We start from the raw sequence: 26,237 nt of genomic DNA, 5'->3' as shown, positions 1-26,237 counted from the left end.
ACCTCAATGGTGTACTGCTCAAAAATCCGGAGCTGAAGGAAAATGTCTAGCTTAATCTTCCTCTCATGGAAGAGCTCTTCCATCTGTACCTGGGCCTCGTCGAGCTGCTGGAGGACGGATTCGATGTGGCTGATGGAGCTGTTGTGGGGGGTCTTGTTGTTGGAAACAGCAGAGTCCCTGTAGCAAGGCAGAGGGCAGGGTTAAAGCTGAGCTTTGAGGCAGGCAAAAGAGCAAGAGCTACACATCTGTGATTCTGTGTGCTGCTGAGGAGGAAACCCAAGCACAGAGGGCTGAGGGAAGGTGTGTGCTACACTCCTCTACTCGCCGAAATCCTGCAGCTCCTGAGCTTGCCACACAGTTTGAGCAGGGGGATCATCCTTTCTTGTGTTGTGGACACTGTGACCTTACACACTTGGGAGGGGCAGGGGAGGAGATGCACATCAATCTCAAGGGCTCTCTTGAGGAGACTGGCTGGCTTTAATGCTACAGGGTCACCCACTCCTGCCTATACTTACATCAAACTGAGATGCTATTCAGCCACCTGGACCTTTACAAGTTAATTTCCTACATTTGCCCTATTACTTACAGACTAATTGAATCAGAATTATGAGTATTTTAGACCAATGGCTAGCAATGCCTTGGTATCCTCTGTATAACATAACAGCAATGGATATAGAATACAGTGCAAAATCCCAATTGCAGAAACTGCAAGAGGGATCCTGACTTGTCTTTTCACTGGGGGAAGTGAAAGGAGATGTAACTGTCACAGGTCAGATACTGCTCCAGTTACATTTTCCATTTACAGGCAGCAGAAGGGAGCAAAACCTTTACTGGTGGACCAGGACCAAGGGGGAATTTGCTGTACTTGAAAGCTTAGCATGGGCACAGGAAAGTCCTAACAGTTCCTTTTCTATCTGTGCTTTCATGTATATTAATAGGCTCACCTACAGTCTGTTAAGTCTTCAGCAATTTTTTTTTTTCAGTGACTGTTTTATGAATAAATACCATTTGCAGACATAAAGAACTGAAACTTATCCTCAAACACTCCACACAAGGTCCCCCAACGTTCAGAAAGGCCAGAAAGGAAACTCTGAAGCTAAAATTTAATCTTGGCTTTGGCACATTGGCTAAAACAAGATTTAGATGCAAGTACTACTGATTTCCCTTGCTTATATGGGAATATTACACCAATATTTCCCTCTCCAGGTGTTATGGTTTCTGCCCCACTCTGTCTGTTTTCACATTCATGGTGATCACAGGGTCTCTGCCTCCACATTAGAGCTGCACAGAGGAAGGAGGAATGAAAATAACTAGAAATTTGCAAACTGCAGCTTAATCTGAGGCTGCATCCAATCAAGTTCTGTTTCCTTCAGTCAGCACCTGTCTTCTATAAAAGGACATGAAATAAGTCTTCACTCAGATGCAGGATTATTACTATTCATATATTATCTAAATTACTCAATGAATTATTCAAGACCGGTGTTGAACAATCTCTCACGGGATCTAGAGACACATTTAGTTTTAGAAATTCTTTTTCATTAAACATTTCACTCTTTAAGCCACACTTGCATTTCAGTGACTGATGCAATACAAAAGTTTAAGAGTAGTACTCTGGTGGGTTTTTTTATGTCTCCTTGGATAAGACATTGACAACCCCTAGCTAGTCTGGTCTGAGAAAGAGCTCCCTACAGAAAAAAACATTTCTGAGATTGCATGCCACTGTCACAATATTTCTTGTTCTGTCTGGTGATGAGAAACTCTGGGAAAGAATAAATATAAGACCCTTACTAATCTTTGAAAGGCTATGGATTAGAGTTTTAAAATTCAAAGAAATTATTGGAAAAAAAAACCAACCAAAATAAACTCTGGGAAACATAAAATTGGACTCAGTACATTGCTACTGACTTTGTTTAAAATGAACACTGTGCTCCTAAAACAACTTTCAGTGCTTTCACTGGGAGAAAGCTCAATGAGAAATATCTATTCTCTAAAGTTTATATGCTGAACTACTGCAAAAAAGGCAAGATACCTAACTCTTCAATGGCTTTTTTTTTCAGCCACGAACATTCCTGCTTTTCACATCTCACTGGAGCAAGTCATTGTTTTGCCTTTCACAGATGACCAGAAATATTGCTTTGCCCCCAGCAGCACCCCTGGAACTGCAGTTCAAAAGGTTTGCTTTGCTTGACTGCTGAGAACAACCACCACCTCAGTAAAGTACTGATAAGGAAGAGTGAAAAGTGTTTCCTGTGTGAACCATGAGATGCACAGAGTTTCTAGTCAGGCCTGTTTTAATCCTGATGGGTATGGCCTCCTGATGTAGCCACTGAGGTCCTGAAGACCTCGTGTGAAGTGCAGTCCCAGGCACGGTACTTAGTTCACGCAGCTGAGCTTTTCATCGCCTATCTGGAGGAAACAGAGTGCTATTACACAAATAATCCTCTCTAAACCAAAATCTGTTCTCTCAAAGATAAGAACAAGAAATGTAAAACTTTCCAAAGCTCCAGTAATTTTATTGCTTTTAACCTGTGTTATGACATGTTTGATAAGAGCAGTGTATTTCATTCTTTTCATTGTTGTAGCATTTGCAATCTTCATCTACTCTTCATGGCAGGTACAAGGTGATCCACACTGAAATGCAATCCTGTGTTAAGGAAAGACTGCAGCAATTCTAGTTTTTCCTTTATCTGTGTGTTCTTAACTATCGCCAGCAGTGATGAAAGCTGGTAAGAGTGGGCACACACAGAAGCAGCTTCATTGTTTTTTTTCCACACTGTTCTGCTTTGAAAGAGTCCAGGATCACATTACAAGCTTTGCAGTTAGTCGGAGCCCTCAAACCCAACACTTGAACCAGCTCATCTTGACAGCTCAGCACTGCAAACTTTTGTGTGCATTCAAATGTTTGGTATTAACTCCATCAGAACCAGGGGATTGATTGGCACAAATATGTTCACCTTGTTCCAGCTTGCTCACTGCTCAGAGTACAAACCAGACCCCAAACCCAACTTTTCTTTGTTTAACACAGCCACCACAAAACCTGCCTTGGTATCTTGCAAACACTGGAGCATGACACCGATTTAAAAAAAGTCTCAAAGCTGAGACACTTTTCCAAGACTGAAGCTAAGAATTGACTACATTCACATTAAGAAAAAGCTGAAGTCCCACAAACCACCTTGCAGTTCACCTCTTTCCCATGCTCCACTGACTTCTCAGCTCCAGGTGTTACCCTGGCCACTCTCCACACTTCCCTTCTGACTTAGGTGCAGGCAAAAATCCTTTAGGCCAAGCCCACAACCAGAACCAGGACTCTTTAAATGTTGACACTTTCTACAACCCCAAAAAACATTCCACACTCCACCTGATGGGCTTGTACAGGGTCCTTTTCAGGCTCTGCTCCAGGAGTGTTCACACTGAAGTGATGCCATTCCAATAGTAGGGAAGAACAGAAGATTTTTAGCCCACAATTTCACCGCCATTTTTTTTAATCTCACAGAAATGCCCTAAACTTTGCAAACAATTTCTTTGCATAAAAGTAAGTTATGATGCAGACCTTTGACTGACCTGCTACAGCTGGTTATAAACACATTCTCAGCTAAAACCCCTTCCCCTCTGGCAGCTCACTTAACAGACCCAGCATGTTTTTATCCTACTATCTCATCAGCAAAGATGAATTGAAGGATGGAGTGTCTACTCCTGATTTTTCCTCTCCAACTCTAATACTGGCAAGCAATGCCACAACTCCAGTCCCTCGCCCTCCCCTGTGGTGCTGGCAAGTCACACAGAGCAAGGGTAGGCATCTCCATGAGCTCTCTGGTGTGTCTGCCTAGGGCCAAATGACAATCAAAACCTAGAGCAGTCCTTTCAAATCTCTCATTATTTTTTTTTTCTGACCCAGCAGAGAAAACTCTGCATCCAGGATGACAGGGAAAAGCTTAGAAGAAAGCTCAGCATATGGCAGTAGTAAAATACTTAAGGGCTTCAGGGGGGCTCTTAAGGACAGAGCTCCACCAGAGCCCTCATTGTCCATTGCACTCCAGAGCAACTTGGACTTTTCCTGTCAGGTTCCTATCATGGCTCATGGTTTTCTGCACATCTCAGATGAGGAGTAAAGGCATCAGATTAGGAAAGCTCAGGGTGAGGAAGATGATGTCACTCTCTGGGACTATCTGGTGAAATGCATAAAACCTGGGATATTTGCATATTATAATGTATACAGAACATGCACACTATGTACATGTGGGTAAGGGCAACCTGTAACAATACAAAGATCTAAATAATAAATGATGTATTGGACTTCATTCAATGCCCAGCAACATCCCGAAAAGGCAGGAAAACTTCACTGCTGTCAACAAAGCTAAAGGCACAGAAAACCACTTTAACAACAAATGAGAGAGATTTCACAATTACAAATTCTGTATAAGCTTAGTCTGCAAATATTCATTTGACAATACTTGCAGATTGAGAAAGAAACGTCAAATAGCCAACAAAAAACCCAATCTCCACCCCCCTCCAAATTCTTGGGACTGGTCTCTTTATGTATTTTAAATTAGGTGAAAATGAGCTGGTTTAATTCATAGTGCTAGTAGAAGAACCAGCGCTAAAAGAGCCTCTTTGATACCATGAATAAACCCCACATACACAAAGATAAATAGAAGGATGCTGCATGCAAAATGAAACAGTGAAGACTGTTAGACACGTGTGTATTTTATTAAGAGGAATACACTTACCCTACATCAGGAATAACCATATAAATCACAAGGCCTCAGTTCACAAACATTTAACAATCGTCTATAAATACCAACTAAAAATATTCACTTCAAACACATTTGGTTCCATTCACTTCCCAGTGCCTATAAATAATCTCTCAGTCAAACAGGAAACCAACGCTGATCCACAGACTACTCTAATCAGTCCACACAAATCACTCCCTGTAATTCCAATAAAACACCCAAAGGATCTGAAGAATTATAAATAAGCAAAGAATTAACAAACTCTCCCAAATGATCCGAGCTTGCAGTTCCCTATTTAGGCACCCCTAAAGCACAGCATGCATCAGATTTCTCGACACCTGTGCCCCAGGTGGATGCTTACCTGAGCTGCTGGATTAGATCTTCCCCTTCTTTAATAACATTGAGGGTAGCATCCAGGGTGGCTGTTTGCTGCTGCTGAAACTGCTTGATAAGCTCCTGAACCGCATCCACAGAGTCAGCACAGACATCCTCTAAGAGCTCCTTCTGCAGATCTTCCATCCATGTCCACAGCTGGGAAGAAGGGGAGGGAAATATAAATCAGAGAGGGATTGAGATTTAACCCTTTTGCTCTCTAATTCCAGATCAATAGGCATTAACTTGGGCTGCATGTTTCACAGGAAAACTGACCTAAAATTTGTAAACCCAAAAAGATACATTTGTTATTGATTCCATTTAAAGCAAGAAAATAAGAAATAAAATAATTATAATATCAGGTAGTTTTCAAAAAAAAAAAAAAGGCAATTCAATTTCTGTTTATTATACAGCAATAACTAATTATTTTATTCTGATTAACTCTTTATACTAGCAACAAATTAAAATCTCCTACAGCTGCAATAACCTAACCCTTTCAGGAGCTGAGCACTATCAGCTGCTATTATTTCACATGGATCTGAAGCCTGTTGCAGGACAGACCTACAATCTTTGGTATGTGTGTATGGTACTGACTGAAGTCTAGCTGTGCCTGCTCAGCTATGCCTTCCCAGGGGCTGAGGTTTTGGGGTTTCTTTTTTGTTTCCAGTACTTAAACCCCCTCCTCAAAATGCACTCAGACTCTGCATTTTAACTCTGGGAAAATCCAAACATAGGAGACAGCAATATCACTAATCGACCCCATAAAGATCCATTACTTTTGAATAGTCCTGACTACCAGTTTTAAAGCCACAATCACGGCAACAAATCACTGCAAGTGCTTAGATGAGAATTTCCAGCCAGCTGTTCATCCGAGGTCTGGATAGGGACAGGAATGCCCCAGCAGCCTCTCACTGGCTGTAAAGGCTTAAAGCGAACAGAGGTTTCCCCTTTAAGCTCCTGCTGAAAAGTGAGTGTAAAACTGCACCAACCGAGCTGGCAGCCTGCCAGCACACCCTAATGACTCCACCAGAGACTCTTTTCTGTGCCACGCCTGCCCCATTAACCCACATTTTGCTGGTGTGGGCTGGAGGTAGCAGCGAAGAACCAGCGAGGGAAACGCCAGCGCACTGGGAAACGTCAAAGGATGCGGTGCCGGCCGCGGCTTCTCCCGCTGTCCCAGCGACTGCAGAGCTTTGTCCCACAGGGACCTTGGGGTGAGCATGAAGCAGAGGAGGACATTGTGTGTGGGTGGCAAAGAGCTGGTAAAAATGTTTGTGTTCAAAACGAGTTGCACTGGATCCCCATCCTGCAGCATTTCCTCTGAGACTGTGAATTCTGCACGTCCACATGAAACGAGAGGAGGATGGGGATGTCTAAAGCTCCAGCTGCCAAAGCTTCTCACAGCCAGGGCCCACACCTGAGGCCAGTCACTAAGTGCTACACTTCACATGTGCTATGGTCTTCAAGGATATTACCCGGGCCCAAATCAAAATAATCAAAATTAGAATCTTGTCCCAGCACGCTCATGATACCAGAAAAAGGAAGAGCCCAGTGCCTTTTGCTCTGTCCCCACCTCTGCTACTGAGTCTTTGCTTGAGAGACTTACAAAAACAACTATTAGAACATATGCCTTACTTGTAGGCTTTTCAAAGTCAGCTTTGAATATTTTGGGTAAATGCCTCTGTTTAGTCATAAAAATTATAATCATAATGGCCTGCCCAACTACTAGACTGGAACAGAATGTCTTGGATATTTACATATTATGTGAATGGCTTGGGATATTTACATATTTTCACATTCTTGGGAAAAAGGTGGAGTATAAAGGGGGAACTATTAATCAAAGGAACAAATGTAAGTGACTAGGCATGAGAAATAAGTGAAAAAATGAAAACATATTTAATGAGCCAAATAGAGCTTTTTCAGTTGTGGTCTGAGGTCCATGTGCTGAACTTTGGGAAGCTACCATAAAGGAAAATGTATTAGTGCCTTTATGTATTAATTATATTGAGAATCTCCCTGTTTTGATCCAATCTTCTACTTATCAGATCTTATCAGATCTTCAAGTAATAGAGCACATTGTAAATACAGAAAAATAGCTGTGTATATAAATCATCCTTCTGTTTTGAGGTGGGAAATCCAGTAGTTTTTTTTAACTTCTTGCAATTCTTAGTTCCTTTTTCAACTTAAAAATGGTCAGGGAATTTTCTTTATAAAAATGAAAGTGAAATTAGGAATTTTGTTCATTGTTAGTTTTGTTCCTTCAGAGGAAAATCCTGTGCTCTAAAGTGTCTCCAGAACCCAACTTTTCAGAAGGAGCATTGGCCATTTAAGATCTTACTCCACTTTTTGAGTAGGCTTCTAAATCAGTTTCAAAATACTTAAAATATAAACTGTATTGTATTCACCTGGAACCAAAACACTCACTAATTTCAGAGAGCACTCAAATTTATTAACTCATATTAGTTTCAGATGTTTCCATTAATGACCTCTGACTGTAAGGATTTGCATATAAAATCTATCAGAATCTAGGTCATCCTTGACTCACAGGCCTTTAATCCTTTATACTCCACCAATCCCTGGAAAACCCTAATACAAAGAATCAGTCAATATTAATAAGATTAGAAAGATCTTTCAGGAAAAATTCACAATAGGAATCTGATTCCAAAACCTCCTAGGTTATGTGCTACAACTAATGGCACCTGAAATAAATTGCTACCATGCCCCACTTGTGAATGCCACAGCAATGAAAAGACCAATTCCATGTCACTGCAACTCCAGTCAGAACAGCTGTTAATCATAAAAGAGAAATCACATCCTGATTGTCTCTGCTGAGGAAAATCAGTCCCTCTTAGGGCCTGATGTTTCATTCCAGTGCAAGTATTTGACCGATTAAAAAAAAATATCCTGACTCTTAAAGCCCCAAATCACTGGATACCTTGTGCATTTCCAGTCCATGCTGTGACCTACTCTGAGCTAGATAGCTTAGACCAAAGAAACTGTTCCCATTAAAATCTGACATATTGCACAGCACAACTTTCGTTTCACATTTGCAGAAATTGACTTTTATTCTTAGCCTGAACAAAATTTGTGAGTACTTGTCCCATTCCCATACATATTTCAAATTATTACTAAGGTACCACTTGATCCCATACAGGGGGTGTATGTAGATACATGCAGATATTCCAAATATAGAGGCAGAATTTCCACATCCACCTGTGGTGACTTTTAAGTTTGCCAGTCATGCATGTGTCCAGAAAAGGAGACAACCTCTGCATTATGTTACTTAACAGGTACTAAACAAAAAATACAAAATCCTAGAAAACAATACAGAAGTATGACAAAAGTAAGTTTTGTTCTTCCTTCAACTGATCTATGCTTTGGGGTGATTAATTGGATATGGAGAACCCAATGCATTAGTGGTAGCACCTGAATTCAGTCTATGAGAGATCTGAGTCAAATCTGATTAATGTAAACTTACGTGTAAAAATGTCATAGTTGTTAGCTATGAGAAGTCTCAGGTAAATACCAATCCCTAAGCCATTAATGCTGAAGGTCCATAGTGGCTCCACAACTGAAGCTTTATTTTATCAAGGCTTTACACAAGCCAACTAATTCTCCTCTGATTACTAGAACAGTGGGAAAGAAGTATGACTCCCCTCCTTTCTTTTGGGATAGCATCTGGCACCCCTCATGCATTTTGACAACAACTTTTGCATCTCTGTTGGACAGCTTTTTATTCCCAGTAACTTCATCTGATGAAATACCCTTCATTTTGCTCAATTAGCGAGACCACTTAACTTGAGGTCTGAAGGACACCTGTGCCTGTACCTAAAATTAATGCTTTTCACTTAGAAAAAGGAACCACTTTAAACAAAATATAAAACCTAAAGAGATTGCTAAGAAAATCTTGCCTGCATGATTAGAATAACTATTAAACACCCAATGCTTATATGCTGCTATTTGTAAATGACAGAGATGAGTTATAATCCCCTCAAAAGCAGTTTAAAAGCACTGAGTTATGAGAGCAGTGCAAAGAACCAATTCAATCTAGGAGATTTACTGTTGTACAGCATTTTTACTAGTCTTCAAAACAAGGATGTTAATGGAAACAAGCATCTTCCCAGGGTGTATGTTCTATCTCTTTACTATGTCAGAGAAGCATCGTATATTGCATGGCAGGGTCCCAAAGGATGCTCATGACAACTCAGGAGGAGAACATTCATCACAGCAATGAACACTAGAGCAGAATGCAGAAGAATTCAGTGACATGCAGGGACCCTGCTGCCACTCCATAAATTGCCATGTGAGTGTTCAGAAAACCAAGGGCAGGCTGAAAAAAAAAACCCAAAACACACAAGTAGAACTGCTCCAGAAAGAGATGTACATCAACCCTATTTCCCTCTGCTACTATTGCCAGGCTTATACAAGCCTATTCTATAGCAATAATATTTAGTTTTGTTATGATATGCACTAGGAAGTCACACAGATCCCAAGTTAGGTTAATTTATGGCAGAACTTTAGTCTGCACTCATGTTAAGGCATCTGTTCAAATGCTGTTGTGCATCCAGCTTGACTGCACAGCCTTTAGTAAATTGTCCCCACACCAACGTGGTGGTGAAGATAAAACTTTCCAGCACAATTAACCTTCATCAACTGGTATTTGTTCACACTTAGAATGCATCCAGTCCTGTTTCAGTTAAAAAAACTGAGGGTTTCTGTAAATTGGAAGCATATCTCAGCAACATTGTCTGAAGGCACATTCAAGCTCTCAAGAAAATGTCAACAGAAACACAGGAAACAAGGTCTGTAATGATGAACTGCAAAGTGACCTCATACCACCAGCAAAGTGTCACATAATGGCAGCACACCTAATAAAAAGTGACAGGATTGGATATGACCAGACACTACGTATGAAATGCCACAACTTCCACAGTAAGACACAACTCATGAGACTCCCTGCTGCAAGACCAAATGTTAATAATACCACCATACTGGTTGGGAAGAAATGACAAGTGGAAAGGGAACATTTTGTGAAAAAACTGATCTCTCCCTAACCTCTTTCTTGCTTTTTCCCTTTTCCTCGCCAATTTCTTGACATTTATCCTTGGTTGGGCTGCATCTTGTGCTTCTGTATGCTCAGGCTTTTTAATTAGTAACCTTGCCTATGGCAAAAGGATTTGCACTGCCTAAACATCTGATCCTTTTTCCAAGTCCTGCATGGACCAGATTGATATAGCACAAAATAATCTCCTCTCAAGGGAAACATGATTTGGGTAGCTATGCTTATATCAGAGAGTGTATACATCCCAGTCCAAGGTCATGAAAATGTAATTCGGGGACTATTTGATCTAGAAGACAAAATTGATTTATAACTGAAGAATAAAATGTACACATTCTGTGCTTCTTCTGCCACCATCATGAATTGTACAAACATGTTCCTCTTCTCGTATAATTTTAATATGCTATTTGTAATTAGGAATCTGATTGTAATTAACTTCAGTAACTGCAATAATCAAATTCTGCACTTGATCACACTGCCTTAGAAAAGTTCTTCCCACATTTTGGAAGATTTACTCAGTTTTATAGCAGTGTTATACAGTACAGTTTGGTGCAGGGGAAGCTTCCCACACTACAAATGCAGCAATTTACTAAAATAAATGCAGGTACCCTCACGTTCTCCTGTATATTGTTCACTGGTTCTAAACATCACTTCTCAAATGGAAGCTGCAGCACCTCTTCCCTCTGTGCTTTTTCCAGTGACTGGCTGTATCTGTCGCTCACAGACTCACCCTGATCTGCTTTGAGCCTTTTGTGTAACTTTGTGCAATATGCCCTGGGAATTGCAGAAACAAACAATTTGTCACAATTTTGAATCATTCTGAAACTTGCTAAGGATTGAAAAAAACTGCATGACTTTTCTTTAACCAGTCAGTCTGGTTGGATCCATTGACTTGAGCCACTCCACTGATATAATTTTCAGCTAGTTAAATAGACTCCAGTGCATAGATGTACTTCAGGTGAAAGACAGAATGTGTCTTTTGTGTGATGAGTGAATTACAGGAGTGTACCTGTATGGCTTTGATGAAGATTTACTCAGTACACAGATTATTGCAGGCTGGCCACTCTGTTGCCTTTGTACACAACACTGAACCCCACACACTGGAACTGGGAGAAGCTCATCTTCCTCAGCTTCAGGAAATTAGAACAGGTGGAAATGTGTCTAATAAAATAATGCTTTATAAAAGTTGGCACATCCTATTTAAAGATGCTCATAAAACTCCCTTCTAGCTGCAGCATGAACCACTGTTATCTGGAGAATGAGGAATGGAGACCCATTTCCATGACCCACAGAACACATGCAAGGGCCTTAAAAGCCAAGGAAAATATTTGAGTGGAGCCATTGGTCTGTAACAATGCTGGTGAATAGCCTGAAAAATGTGGATAACAAAATATGAACTTAAATGAAGTCTACAGGAATCCTTTGGCTAGCACATAGTGGAAGGATGAAAAGAACTCTTCCATGCACAGGTTTGACTTCCTGACATTTGGTTTATGTGGCTGCATTTACAAGCATTTAATTCTCATTACTTTGATTCTGTCTCTTTTACCAATCTTTTGCCATCACAGATGGCAGAATTTTATTCAGTAGTGGCCTGGCTGTGCTTCAAACTCCCCTGCTCAAGAGCGGGATGTGCTGCCAGAATACCACAGCTCTTTTCTTTCCCACCTACTTAATCCTCCATGAAAAAAACTTGCTTCTGGGCACCAAATGGACAGGAAAGAAGGGCACTCTGTACCACCCCAGCTGTCCTGGTTCCTCAGTCCCAGATCTTTGATAGCTTTACAGACAAGATTTAGCTCTGCAAAAAACACATCAAAGTTAATGACTGGTGAATGTTGGCATTTTGGTCCAGGCCACCATCTACCCTCTGGAGCTGGAGGGGGATTTGCTTTTATTTGGCTGCCTCATGGTCATTGATTGCTGATAACCCAGAGTGTACTTTGATATAGCTCACACAAAAATAACACATTTTATACCAGCAGAGCCCTCTCCACAGCTACAATTATCAGAAAGATAAGCTGTCAGGTGATCTGCCTTCTCCAAGGAATCTGCCATCCAGGCAAAGCACAGCACATGTGTTACTGTATGGGCACCTCTGCCAGTTCACTTCTACAACATTCTTTAATTTCTGCCTGAAAATTCGCCTCTGATGGAAGTAGGAGAATATTTAGGAACTGAGTACTTCTTAAAAATACCAAACACAACAAAACAGCATTTACTTAGAATCATAGAATCACAGAATCATTAAAGTTGAAAAAGACCTTTTAAATCACTGAGTCCAACCATCCGTCTAGCACCACCACTGCACAGATTCAGCTCCCAGCAAAAATCATGCTCATACTAATAGGAGGCTTAAGTCTAAGGTTTAATGTTTCACAGCTCTGCTGTGAAGAGGAGGAGCAGATATTTTCAGAGTTTGATGTTGCATGCTGTCATGCATCTATTTCAACTGTTAATATTATCCCAGTGAAGGACAAAATTTCTAGCTTTTGAACAGGACACATTGCTTCATTCTAACACTGAAAATTCTGGAGTATGAATCGGTATGAATATGTAAATATTCACTCAGTGAATATTTTATGTGCAGTAAGACAATTTGGGTCACTTTAATGTTTTATGCTTTCTTTTTTTTTTTTTTTTTTTTTTTTTTTTTTTTAATCTGGACATAATATGAAAAAAGGAACAAAAGTGCTGTCCAGGACAGGAGCAGTGTGTAAGACAAATGAGTGTTCAGAGAACAAGACTTTTCAGAACTTCCAGAAGTTGCCAGCAAGTGGAGTTGCTAAACTGAATATCCCCTGCATCACAAATTTTTATTATCTAGTGGGCGATTGCTCTGGAAAGTCAATATTAGCATAAAAGTCAAACAACAAATTTTTAAGTTCAGTAACATTAACTTTGATTCCTGTGTCAATTCACAGTGAGTGACAGGATTACAGGATATATCCCAGAACCACTGTCATGTTTGCTCCATGATTAACTTTGATACATTCTGTCAACTCTTCTGATGGGAGTCAATAGCAGCTGATCTCAGTCTGGTGAGCTTTCTGTTCCCTGTGTCCCAGCAGCTCTTCCTCAAAGTGAAGAACAAGCCCTGTCAGAATTAGTGATCTAAACTGAAATAATCACCTAATCACAATATTCAACTCAAGCAGAGAAAGTTTAATTTCACAGGTCTTGATTATCAAGCAAAATTAAGTTAGCAGTGCCTGCCAATAAAACACTGTTACTGCTCCTGGCTGATAGGGCAGCCCCACTCCAATACCCAGCTGAGTAACCCCACTGATGTCTGTGGGGTGACCAAGGTGACCTACTGACTACAAAAAATAAAACTTATAATACAGGAAGCTGTCTGACACTTAATGGTCCAGGTCTTAGCTCTCACTTTCTCATGGCCTTATCAGACAAGATTTTCAGAGTGAAACTTTCCATACCAGGTGTCTGCCTAAGGCTGAACTTGATGAATTTTGAGGTGAAAGGGCCAGAATGAGAGAAAGGGACAGAAAAGGTACTTTGCCTGTGTTAGTTTTATTTCTGTTCAAATGAGATGCTCCAGACCCTCCATGCTTTTAAGCAAGGGTTTGAAATTTTGCAGGGCTTAGCGTTGATTTCAAGAATACACATTATATCATTCATGTGAACATTTTCCCAAATTTGGTCACTCAGAAGACCTCTGCCAAGTTCCAGTTTGCACATGTTCATAGTAACCTGTTAGGAATCTGGCAGTTCCTTTTTCTCAACATTAAATATTTTCTGAGCATATTCAACCCCCCTTCTGTGGGCCAGGTAGGCATGGCAGGTTCCACATGGAAGTGCCTGCCCTGAGCACCTCGTCCTCCTGCTCTTCTGACCCACTAAAGAACAACAAAGCACAGGGCACGTGATCTGAAAACACAATTCTCTACCTCTCCTTTTTCTCATGCTGGACTCAACACAGAACTGGTAATCTGAGGCCCATTGAAAAATGAGAAATCTTGAGGTGGTAAGACATGTTTTTCATGCCCCAAAGAACTATGAAACAATTGCAGAACTGTTTTATAGTTTAGTTAAGGCCCATATACTATATACATATACTATAAATGGATCTAAATTCAGTGAAGTTCCTTCTCATTCTTAAGTTAGCAACTGCACCACCAGCCAATACAACAAGTAACACATCCTAAGTCATCACTTAACTATGCAAGAGGATTTAAAAATTTTTAATGATATAGAAGTTGTCACAGCACTCTTTCCTGTCTACATTTTAATACTTGGAAATGTAAAGTACACTGCAGAACCTTAAGTGTAAAACTGCGAGACACTAAAATATTAAGATTCAGATAATGAATTGCAAGATGTTTTTCTTTTGTCCTTGAGGGTTTTGAGTCTTCAGGGTGTGATTTTACGGCATCTGCAACCTCTTCTCCAGGAAGCTCAAAAAATATTCTCTTTTAAACAAAATCAAATGCCAGCTAAGAATCCTCTATCATCATTTGATCCTAAAGCCAAAAGTTCACAGAAAAACATCAACTATCATGAGATTTGTGATAAAAGTGCAAGATCTGACAATCCTGACAATAATTTATTCAGATTTGAAGAAAGAACCTAAATTCAATTACACTTAATCCTGAGAGAAATTATTCAGGTATGAGTCTGTTGAATGCTTTTATGCCAGTGATAATAATTTATAACTTCACCCTGCTATACAGATAATTGGATTTGATTCCCATGGTACCAGGTTTCTGCTCACACCATCAGAAATGCTTTGGTCCAAAAGAATACAAAAATATTGACTACAAACTAGAAAAGCATAATGAATGCTACAGGACAGTGGGACTCACAAAATCCTGTTTACAGGCATGGCAACAGGACACCTACACTGCTCAAGAGTTTTGCCCCCAACAATCATTTATAGGATTGCTTCCAATTTATGCTTCTAAAGTATTATTACCACACCAAAAAGGCCTCATTTCAGCCTATTGTATGTATTGTTCAATAAGGTCACTTAAAAAACCCATCAAAATTATTGTTATGCTTAATTGACTTTTTTTGGTATTCCTTCAACTATATGAGTCAGTGTTTAGCAGAAGGGATCCTTTTTAATGCTTTCACATGAAATAAGCAGTGATTCAAGTCTACTGTAGTATAAAACAGCCACTCTGAATTTACATTACCCATGGGGTATCTACATTTAAATGACTCCCTAATTCAGCATACCTATTGTCCTGAAGAAAATACAGGAAGACTGACTACAAAAGGAAACATTTCTTTGACAAGAGAAAAAAAGCAGGAGCAGTTAAAAGTTTCTCAAGTGATGAGAATCTGAGCAGTTGCATGTGGAGATGAAGAGGTGGGCAGAGTACAGGTGAAGGAGTGAGAAGTTCACAGTCAATGAACTCATCCACACCTGGGAATTACCACATCAGAAATTCACAAGTCACCTGCACTAGGAATACTGTCAGAAAAAACATGTTCATTGCAGGAAAATCTTTAGAATATTTCCAAAAAAAGAAAAAGTGTCAGTAAGACCAGTTCTTTCTACTTCATTTACCCTTTCACCAGTTGTGTCTAATCAATAGATTAATAAAACATGAAATTATGAGAATTTATGAAGCTTAGATGAAAAATGCATCTAGGCCATAGTTTCCTGCATCAGGGCCAAAAAAATGTGAAGGGAACATTTTTTCATTACCAAGGACATAAGAAAAAGAGCTGTTCATAGTTTAAGAAATAGTTTTAAGAACCACAAAGGATAAAGTTAATAATGATGGGTATTATTAAGTAAGTGATAACATCTTCTAGAATAATGCAAAGTATGTCAGGTGTTAAACAGGTTAACATGGCAACCAAACTGCTTCTCCTCACTCCAAGACACTCCCAGGGGATGGGTTTGGATGGTCACAGCAAGTCCAGCCTCAGACCCAGCATGGCAGGTAGGAGGGCAAAGGAGGGCTGTGTGAGCACCAGGACTGGAATGGCTCCTGGTAAACACCAGGAATGGACCTCAGATCTCCCACTATTTTACTGCTGCTGCAGCAAAAGGATTCTTTGCCTTGACGTCTGCTGTGATTTAAATTGATCTGTTATTATTTAAATTTACCTATTTTATTGTTAATATTGCACTGTAGTCCCAATTCCTTCATACAGGGAGGTTTTATTTCCCAAAGCCAAATTAGGCTACCCAATACCAGTAACTATCTTTTTTTTACTAGTCATCACCTGCATAGGTGAATCAAGGTTAATCACAGCAGGAAACTGTTATGAAATAATTTTTACAGAGGAAATAACCAATTAAGTTTCCCCAGTGGCAAACCAGCATAGCTGCAAGTGTTTGAGTAACTCTGGGGACAACAGCATTATCCACCAGCTGAAAGTTAACTATATTTAGTTATTGCTGAAAGTATACTATATTTAGTATATTGCGGAAGCAGGATGTAAAAGAAAAACCTTCATATACCAACAACTATAACTGTAAACTCCATCTTCCATACAAATATAAATAAATGTATGTATGTACCTTCTACTTCAGGGGCTCCCCAACACGCTGAAGCCTGATACATGCAACTTGTTTGTAACATGTAAATCAACAAGCAGAGGCAAAGCTTTCAGCTTCTCAGAGTATCTTCCTGATCAAGTGTGCTTTCACAAACAGATGCTGCAGAGCATGAAAACAGCCATCCTGACTAATTCCATCTCTCTCAGCAGAAGCCCTATCTTTAAAAATCAGTCACCACTGAATGGCCTTTGGACTGCAGAAAATGTGAAGTATGCTTTAATTACATCCCCAGTGGCCTCCCATTTGATGCTCTGTCCACTGTATCTCCTCTGGCAAGTCAGCCTTATCTCTGGATATTTTTCAATAACACTAAACAGCATTTATTCAGGTCCTCACTGATTTACTGTATCAGTCTGTGGCTGTTTTTTCTTTAACAGTTGTTTTGAAAAGTCAAGTCTGCCTCATTAAATAATGTAAGATTTTTAGTAACACATAATGATATTGGCTCATTAATTAACAGTACATGTAAATGGAATCCTCAGAGGATCATGCTGCTAGCATGTTTATACTTAAAGTGTTAATATCAATTCATGTTCTTAGAAGAGAATTCTTGCTTTCTAACAATACATTCTAGTTGTGATTAAGCACCACTCGAGATGGTGGCGCTATATTTTAGTGTATTGTAACATTCATATGTTTCATTCACATTTTATTTCCTCTTTATAACAGTTACTCATATGCATGAAATGAACTGGATAATATAAGCCCTGTGTGGTGAAAATCCCTTTTCTCTGTTATCTAAGTTTTCAGAGACAGCCTCTTGCAGCACTCTACAATACACAGCAAAATTCCCTCGTGCACATCTTACCTCTTTGGTGTGGGTATGGAAGGAGACTGACATGTCCAAGAGAAGTTTCCTCTGTTCCACCCTCCGGACAAAGTCCTGAATCCGAACTTCCAGATGCCGGGCTGCTTTATAGATCTCTTCAGGGTCACATTCCCCAGTCTGAGCCAACTGCTCTGCAGCCTCCAAGAGCTTGTCTGCATTGGTGTACGTATTCTACCAGCAAACAAAGCAAGAAACACAGTATGAGTAATACACTGTGGCAAGTAAATCCCTGAAAGAGGCTGTTTATCCTTAAGGCATGAAAGCAAGCAACAATATTTCCACTAGGAAACTGGTAATACCAGAGTTTTAAAACAATAACAATATTTCCTAGGTGCATTGCCATCTGTGAAAGGAGAATGTATAAAGCTACATAGACTAATGCCTGAGTACACATGAAATTATTTCTTATTTGAAACACACCACCTCAACCCAATCCTGCCAGGCACAGCAATAGGACTTCCCATTTGTTTATTTCCAAGTTCCCTGCAATTTCTCAAAGATAATGGCATGAAGCAAGTGGGACTCACGAGCTCAGAAGGCTACAGTGCCTCACGTGACACTCAGCCACCAGCTCGCTGCAATGGCCTCCCAACTGCTCTCACATTACAGTGTGTAATCATGTTAGCCAGAGATGTCTCAGCCCCAAGAAATATTTGCCTTTCACTGGCTTTTGTGAGCTAGACCATGTCTTCAAGCTCCTTCTATGGTTTTTTTCCTCTTGTCCACTGTTCTGCATCATATTTCCAGATGGAGTGAGTCCATGTGATTTGCTTGCAGCTGCTAATATGTAATGCTCAGTTCCAGTTTGCCCAGGGCATGTACCTGCCCTGCATTATACAAGAATTTGAACACTGCATTATCCTGAATAGATTTACCCCACAGCCACAGCCTTTATGGTATGAGGTGTAGGACTCCTACTTCACAGAGAGGGAACTGAAGAACCCAGAAGCAAATTAATGTACCCAAGGTATGCCAGACTGTCAAGTAAGAGAGGGGAACTCCATCCAACTTAACTCAGGTTTCAAGCTACCTGCCCATCCATTCTCTCTCTTTTTCACATCTCTGGAAAACACCACTCAACTAATACACCAGAGAGTCTCATGAATAACAGGAGAAATGGAAAGTGAGTGCAGCCATCTTCTCCAGAACCATGGAGCTATGACTTAGTCAGCTATGTTTAGGCAAACTAAACAGAGCCAGCCCTTGCTGTCATATAAACGCTTTCTTCACTCAAGATGAGGCCAATAGCTCTTTGGTATTCAACACTTAACAAAATAAGGAGAGACAAAGATATCAGCTTCAGGGTGTTTCCATTACTGGGCTAGATCTTTGGAACTGCTTGGCATCAGCTTGAGACTGCTCTCACTGGGAATTTTAACCTCTGCTTCAACAGTAGAATTGTAGCACCTTCCTTGTCAAAATCCTCCTCAGTTTAAAAATGCATTAACTTGATGCATATACACAAAATACCTCTAACACTGTGGACACACACATATTTCTGAGCATTACATGAATACTATCAAAAGTAAAAGCCATGGATCAAGCCATGTTGCTCCTACTTAGACAATATCCTGCTGCAGTCAACAGTTGTTGTTTGAGAAAATGTTCAATACAGAGATGGAGCACTGACCTCCAAGTTTAATGGGGGAGCATATTTCCAGTTATAAAAAAGCAAAAAGAAAACATCTCATTCACTGTTCATTTTCCCAGTTTCTGAGGGCTGACTATAAATATCCAGTATTTGCATTTCTCCTTTTGGTCTGTGAAGAACATACTTGAGACAGTTTTGTTACCAATAGTAAATTTTTATTCCCTCACTTTCAAGCTACTGCTATAATGGTTAGGCTGTTAACAGCAGCAAAATTTTATGTTTTAATAATCATTTCTTGGAAACCTCTTTAGCTGAGAGTTTGTAAAAAATGTTCCGTTTAATGTGATCTGAATCAGGGTCGAGTTTCACTTAACAGTATCCTTTCTGAATGATCCCCTTCCAATAGTATTTGGAGCAGATGCCAAAGCTAGCACAATTTTTCAAAGTCTAGTCCACTCCAGTGTTCTTCACACATTACCACTACAACAACACACACACCAGTCCAGCTCCCTGAGCAGAAGACTGTTCTTGCTTTTATATGTATTATTTAGTGTACTTGTAAATGCCTTCTTTCTCTCCTTGTGGCACAGATTTGGAACACAATAAAGTTTTATTGAAATATAGTATGGACATAGATTAGCTGCATTTGTCCCTAAGACATTTAGGTTCATCTCTGCTGAAAGCCACACAGTTTACTGACTTCAGTATATATAAGTACTTACTCCAGTAAATATGTGCTATGTTGAGTTACCTGTGGAGGAGATGAGTTCACAAACACAATGACCAGATGTAAGTACACTGGTGAAAAGTGTGTAGGCTGGACCCTAGACTTTGGGGGAGATAGAATTCAGACTGTCCTCAACAGAGGCTCTGGCCTCACTGCACAGACAAAAAAAGATGTAGCAGCCCCTTTGCATTGCACAAGGTTCTCCAAAGGCACAGGGGATTTTCTGCAGGAAGCTGATGGGGTGTGGAAGGAGCCACACTCAGTGTTTCCCTGGGCTCTGACAGGCACTGTCAGCATACAGGGATGCTTCCCTGAAGAATGCATACCTAATTTGGGATGTGTTTGCATAAATGTGTCATGCACAAAAGGCTTGAACACAGCACATTTTGAGAATAGAGACATTTTTCTTCACCTTTTTTTCTGTCTTTGTCCACTGAGGTCACAGGTAAGTGTCTGAATTTAAAGACAGGTGCAGTTTATGATAGGAAAAACAACTAATGGTTATATTCCTGCCGTTCTAGAAGGAAGGCCTGGTGCTGAGAGATTTCCAGCTCACTGATGCAGATTTAAAAGATTTAGATACATTTCAGATAAACAGCCACGTTTGGGAGTTACCCACCCTTGCCTTGAACTCCTAAGCTTGATGTGCTCCTGAAAGGACTGTCCTCCTTCGTCAGCTGTCTAGATATACACACAGCACAGGCCAAATAAGCCAGAGGTTACTAATTTGCTGAGGGCTTGCTCTACTTCTCTTCTGTTTGTTTGCTTAAAGTGCACATAAATCATACCAGATGTTGTTACACATATCAAATATTTTCATGTACATCTATTTCTCTACAAGCATTGAATCAAAGTGCTGTTGAAGCTGAGAGCTTCATTCTGGTTGGTGCTATAATGCTGCACTGCTTCCCTGCTCCCTACATTTTCATCCTGAGCTTGCTCTCTTGCTAGTAAGCTCTTTGGGGTACAGACTCTTATTTTATTATTTGTTTGAACCACTTTATACTTTTTGGTGTGACATAACCCTGGGTCAGGCAGGGTGAGAATCCAAGACAGAATTAAGTTCTACAATGAAGAAAAGCATGAAATGCCTCCTTGTCCCACCATCCCAATCCAGAAGAGGTTAGCTCAGATTCCCAGACCTTCTGAGATCTGGCAGAAAAAAAATAATCCATGAGTTATAAAATTATATGCTTTCTGAAGTTTTAGGGTTGTGTGGCATTTTTCTTAACACTGTCTTAACCCATGAGAGAACTGTCATGTGCAAACCCTTGAAATTCTCAGTGAACTGCTAACTGGCATTCTACACTTCTGCACCATTTCATGCACAAAACCAACTTCCACCTTATAGCTCTTAATTATCTTTGTAGACCAATCTTTTCATAATGACCAATTTCAATCATGAAACCTGCAGACCCAAGGAAATCTATCTATCTATCTTGGTGAACTTCCTCACATTTTTAAAGTATTAATCAATTTAGCACAGCATTTTGGTTTTGGCCCATGTGCTTTTACAGAAAATTACTCCATGTAGTTTTTATCTACTGCTAGGAACTGCACATGTAAGTAGTTTATTGCTGCATGTTTTTAGGCTGATTACATTGAAAATAGCTGTGTCTAGTGATAGTCCAGGGCAGAGTTCATGCCCTTAATCTGGACAATTTTTTTCCAGAACAATCTGCCTCTGCACACTATTTTACAGCTGTTTATTTTATTTGAGGGATTTTCATGGTAACTGTCTCCAAGCTCTCCAAAGTGTACTGAGCCATTCCCATCAGCCAGAGACAGATGTTTGTTGTAAACATCAGGAGAAACATGGAGGGGGGAACTGGGCAGGTGATCAGGTACATGATCACATTAAGCACAATCTACATACCCCAGACTTCACTTCCCAAGTAGGTGTTGGGATAAGGGGAATGAGGTAGCACTAGTCTGTATTGACCAAGCTCTGGGGCTGTGCAAGGCAGTTCCAGGCAAAGGTTCCTTGTATTGATTCAGAGAGCTTTGTCACCTGTGTTTCACCATGAAAAGGGCATGGAAGAGAAGGCATCTCTGGAGTCCAGAAATTACCAACTGGAGAGAGAAAGATGACTAGCTTAGACCTGATATTCTTGACTAAAGACAGGTGATGTGAATCCCTCATTATGCTTGCAGGCTGAAGTTTAGGAGACTTATTAGGCTTTCTCTGATCTGGTATCTCCTTTATGCTCTTTAGAGTTGTGACTTGACTCTCCAGTACCAAAGATGAAATGTCTGTATCATCACTCCTGCTGGGAAGCTGGGATGTCAAGACAAAGTTCAAAGCCTGATACATCTCTTACTGAAAACAGTAAAAAGGATTTTACTGACTTCAGGGAGAACTGGGTCAGCCTTCTAACCATCTCCCCAAGATCACAGGAGAGAAAAAATGGCAAAGGGCTAAAAATAGAACTCTGAAGGACTGGTACCTGTTCTGTGCATAGACAGCAAGTAGAACTCCTGCCCAAAGAAACTACAGCACGATTCACTTGGGCAAAACTATAATTAGAGAGCTGATTCTGCAGTTCTTGTCAAGCCTTATAAACTATTGTTATCCTTAATTATAAAGCTCGGTTACTGCTATCAGATTCTTTGCTCAAGCTACTTCATTAAAATTAGCTCCAGTATTTGTTGAGGTTAAGTGATCTCACAGTCAGGCCTTTGTGAAGAATTATATCTTTAGTAACTTGATATTCTAAAGCTAAAATAAGCGACCACAATGAAACATTTCTTTGATAAATAAATCTGGGGTTTAAGGAAGCATCCATCTTTGTCAAAATTCCTCCTCCCTTAAGAAGGGCAAAGGCTAAGTGCATATGATGATCTAATAGAAGTTGTGATTTTATTCCGTTTGAATTGCACATAATCAAATCAAGACTTATATTCTTACTTGTGCTCTGTGATTCTAATTCAAAACAGACTTACCAGGAATTATAGTTACAGAAGTTACAGGCAGAATATCTCTCTGAGGTAATGCAGCCACTCACTCTGTCAGTACAAGATTGCTCCCCACTATAAACTAGAATGGAAACTTCTTCAGACCTTTTAAAAAAATATCCAGGCTAATGAAATTTCCATCAGCACCTTCTTCTTCAGACTGTTCTTCCCTTAAACATGGCAATTCATCTTTAGTTTTTCTTGTCATCATTTCATTCCAGTTCTCCTTGCACTGATATCATGCTGATAACTAATGACTACTTTACAGCTCCAGCAATCCCATTATTTAAGTGAATTGTATAAAATATTATGTATAATATATTGTGTATATATGTTTTAAATACAAATGTATGGAATTTTTCAGTATTTATTAGATATGAAATATTCCCAGGAATGACAAGGTGGATACAACCCAGAATCCTTGCTGACCATTGTGAAGAACCCAATATTTTCCTGTGTATTTTTACTTTTATTTATGATTTTCTCTCAGGGTTCACATACAAACCGAGATGAATTTATTATTTGAATTTAAAAGGGTGACACGCATTACATCAACTGCTGAAATGCCAGACAAATTGATTAAAAGCTACCTCATACCTTCAAACTAATAAATAAGCAAGATTAGAATTAATAGCTGGGAATACATTAGCTAAAAGAATTCCTCTTTGTGCTATTTCATATTGAGTGCTTACTTTAGATTAAAAAAATTTGTTGGCTATGGTGTATTTCATCCCACCAATTGTTCATCTCAATCAGTAATGGACTCATATGTCAAGTAGAAAACACTCCCATTACAACAATCATGCTAATTAACTCCAGTGTGATCACAACCATTATTCAATGAAATGCCAGTGAAATATGTATTGAAACAATGTTTTAAATTATATTTAAAATCACACATCTCATCCAATATTAATAAGTATATAAAGACACATAGATGCACATCTGTGTGTACATAGTACAAGTACACAAAGAACAAAAGCTTGCTTGGCAAAGATCTTCACTTCTCAGCCATCTTCAGTGTCATCCTGAGACCAAGAGAAGTGGACAGCTGGGAAAGCAAATTACATGTAGGCTAATTTTGTTCTTATAAAGATATTTCCATTTTTATTTTCTGCCACCTTACTGGTCTTCTGGTAAAAGCATATCCAAACAGAATATTAAAATGAGATGATGAAATACTGCTGTTCCAATATTTTATGGTCTTTACAAGGATCTGTAAGAATTAGGGAAGATATCTGAAATTGATGATTATTGGCTAGGTTTTATTCTAGTATTCTATCCTTGGTAGTAGACATGAAAATAGCTTGGCCCTTTAATTTGGGAACACCCTTGCACAGGAAAAGGAATGTGAAAGTGAGCAGCAGCAAGGAAAGGACAATGAAGACAACCAAAGAGTAGTTGTGGTGCCAAACATGAAACCAAACTCATACTGCTTGGTGTTATCCAGCACACCAAGTGTACCCCTAAAACAGAATTGAGTGTATCACTAAAACAGAATTATCACTGCCCAATTTCATAATTGAGTAAGTTGCAGAGTATACAACTGAGAGCTGCTCAAGTGACTGAATAGTAACTGAGCCTTTGAAATTCAGCAAAAATGAGGAAAACATTTTCTTTTGTGGAAATGACAAGGGAGCACAAGAAGACAGACTGTCAGGAGTGAAATGCAACTCCTTTTGAAAGCTTCTTAAATGATTAATATAATCAAAAAACCCAGCTGGTTCACAGCAAAGCTCCACAACTTTTTTATGATAGGGGCAAAAGGGAAGGCAGGTGGAGAAATAAACATGGAGCAGTTCCAAGGTGAACAGCAATCCAGGAGGGCATGGTATTGTTTTCTGTCCCAAAAGCTCAAATCACATCTTTCCTGAGCCCTACAGACATGAGTGCAATCATGACAGCTTTATCAAGTCTGGGTGCTCTCTGGAATTGAAGTAACTCCAGGCATTCTGGGTTTGATATCATGCTCATGGTTTGGAGATTCCAAAGACACAGCAACAACAGTAATAAAAGGCTTTGGACTGTCAGCAGCGCTGGCAACAGCCAGCACCAAATACAACTGGCATCATGGTTGCCTTGAAAACAAAAGCAGAAACAAACTTGTGAGAATGTGAATTCTGTGCCTATATTTTTATAAAACCTACTTTACATAAGACAGCAAAACATTTCCTCTCCGATTCTTCCACAACCACTACTCTGACTCAGCTATGCTCTTATTTCCATTAATGTGAAGATATGTTATAACACCTTTCCTGAAGCCCATTTGGAGTGGCATGGGACTGTTCATAGAATGAGATAATGCTTAAAAGAAGAAAATTTGGCAAAACTTTGACCCACAATCTCCTGATCTTTCAGCTTAAGAATTCCTACACAGCTGAATATTGAGACCACCAGTCTGGAGCACAACACAGTGCTGCATATACATCACATAAAGATCATTGTTTTTGTCTAGTAATAGATTACAAAAACGCAATACAGGCTGCTGCAAAAAGGTAAGTGTACCACTAATGCACAGGACCTCCAGATTTGCAGCAAAATCTTTTTTTTTTTTTTTTTTGCCATAAATGAAAGGCCATCTCTGACAAGCAAACTGATTGTTGGCAGAAAAAATACAGAGGAAGATATACCACATCATTTTAGCACGGTCAGTGCACTGCTACTACCTGAGGAAGGATGCAGAGATTTAATTAAATTTTTCCTGCTGCTCCTTTGAAATACAGATTTCCTCCCTGACATGCTGCATTGCATCAGCTCCCGTGCACCAGCCCAGGTGGGAGGGTGCAGGAAATGCTCTCAGTGAGGGCATCACATTTTGTGGTACCATCTCCTAGCACTGTCTCCATTCCCTCAAGACTCAGAGGGAAGCAGGGAGCTCCTTGGTGTTCTCCTGGGTCCCTCCAATTTGCCCTGTTAAATTTAACTTATAGCAAAGAATCACTTAAAAATTCCCAGAATAAGCCTCATGCTTCAGTACATTGCCTGCCAGAAACAAACACACAATTAGAATAAAACACCAACACTTCTGTTCACAATTTGGGTAATTTAATTTGGCAAAAGGAGGTTTCTCAACATACAGTATCTACAGGAATGGTAACACATCACCTGCCCACCACTCAGATAACATCCACCCCCATTTCCGTGCTCTCTGGACCTCAGATAATTGCATGGAGAATGCCCCTCTGCTATCTACAATAATAAAACTGTCTCCCCCAGCTTCAATTAAAATTGAAGTAACTTTTTACTTCACCTCCTTGTTCTAGCTGAGCATCTTTAGGAGCAGGTCAGCAAGATGGTCCCTTTGGATTAAGAATCTCTTCACTGTCAACATTAATTCATCTCTCTGTCATGGTTTACACATTGGAGTTTGTTTCAAATGAGTAGAAACCATTCTCTGAATCTTATTAGATTTATAAATCAATTTTTCACCACTGTT

General features: G+C 39.7%; 1 protein-coding gene across 1 annotated transcript in view; it reads right to left on the bottom strand.

Moving 5' to 3' along the window:
* Window positions 1-26,237, bottom strand: part of LOC128790931 (kalirin-like) — a 406,721-nt gene that overhangs the window by 112,559 nt on the left and 267,925 nt on the right. Inside the window, exons 11-13 of the mRNA XM_053948138.1 lie at window positions 17,508-17,699; window positions 5,092-5,261; window positions 3-177 (exon numbers count right to left, since the gene is read on the bottom strand). Coding sequence (XP_053804113.1) covers window positions 3-177; window positions 5,092-5,261; window positions 17,508-17,699 — 537 coding nt within the window. The remainder of the gene's footprint in view (window positions 1-2; window positions 178-5,091; window positions 5,262-17,507; window positions 17,700-26,237) is intronic.

Source organism: Vidua chalybeata, chromosome 7, assembly GCF_026979565.1.
Source record: "Vidua chalybeata isolate OUT-0048 chromosome 7, bVidCha1 merged haplotype, whole genome shotgun sequence".
NCBI lineage: Eukaryota > Metazoa > Chordata > Aves > Passeriformes > Viduidae > Vidua > Vidua chalybeata.
The sequence above is the reverse complement of the archived record's forward strand: the minus strand, read 5'-3'. Positions and strand labels throughout refer to the sequence as shown.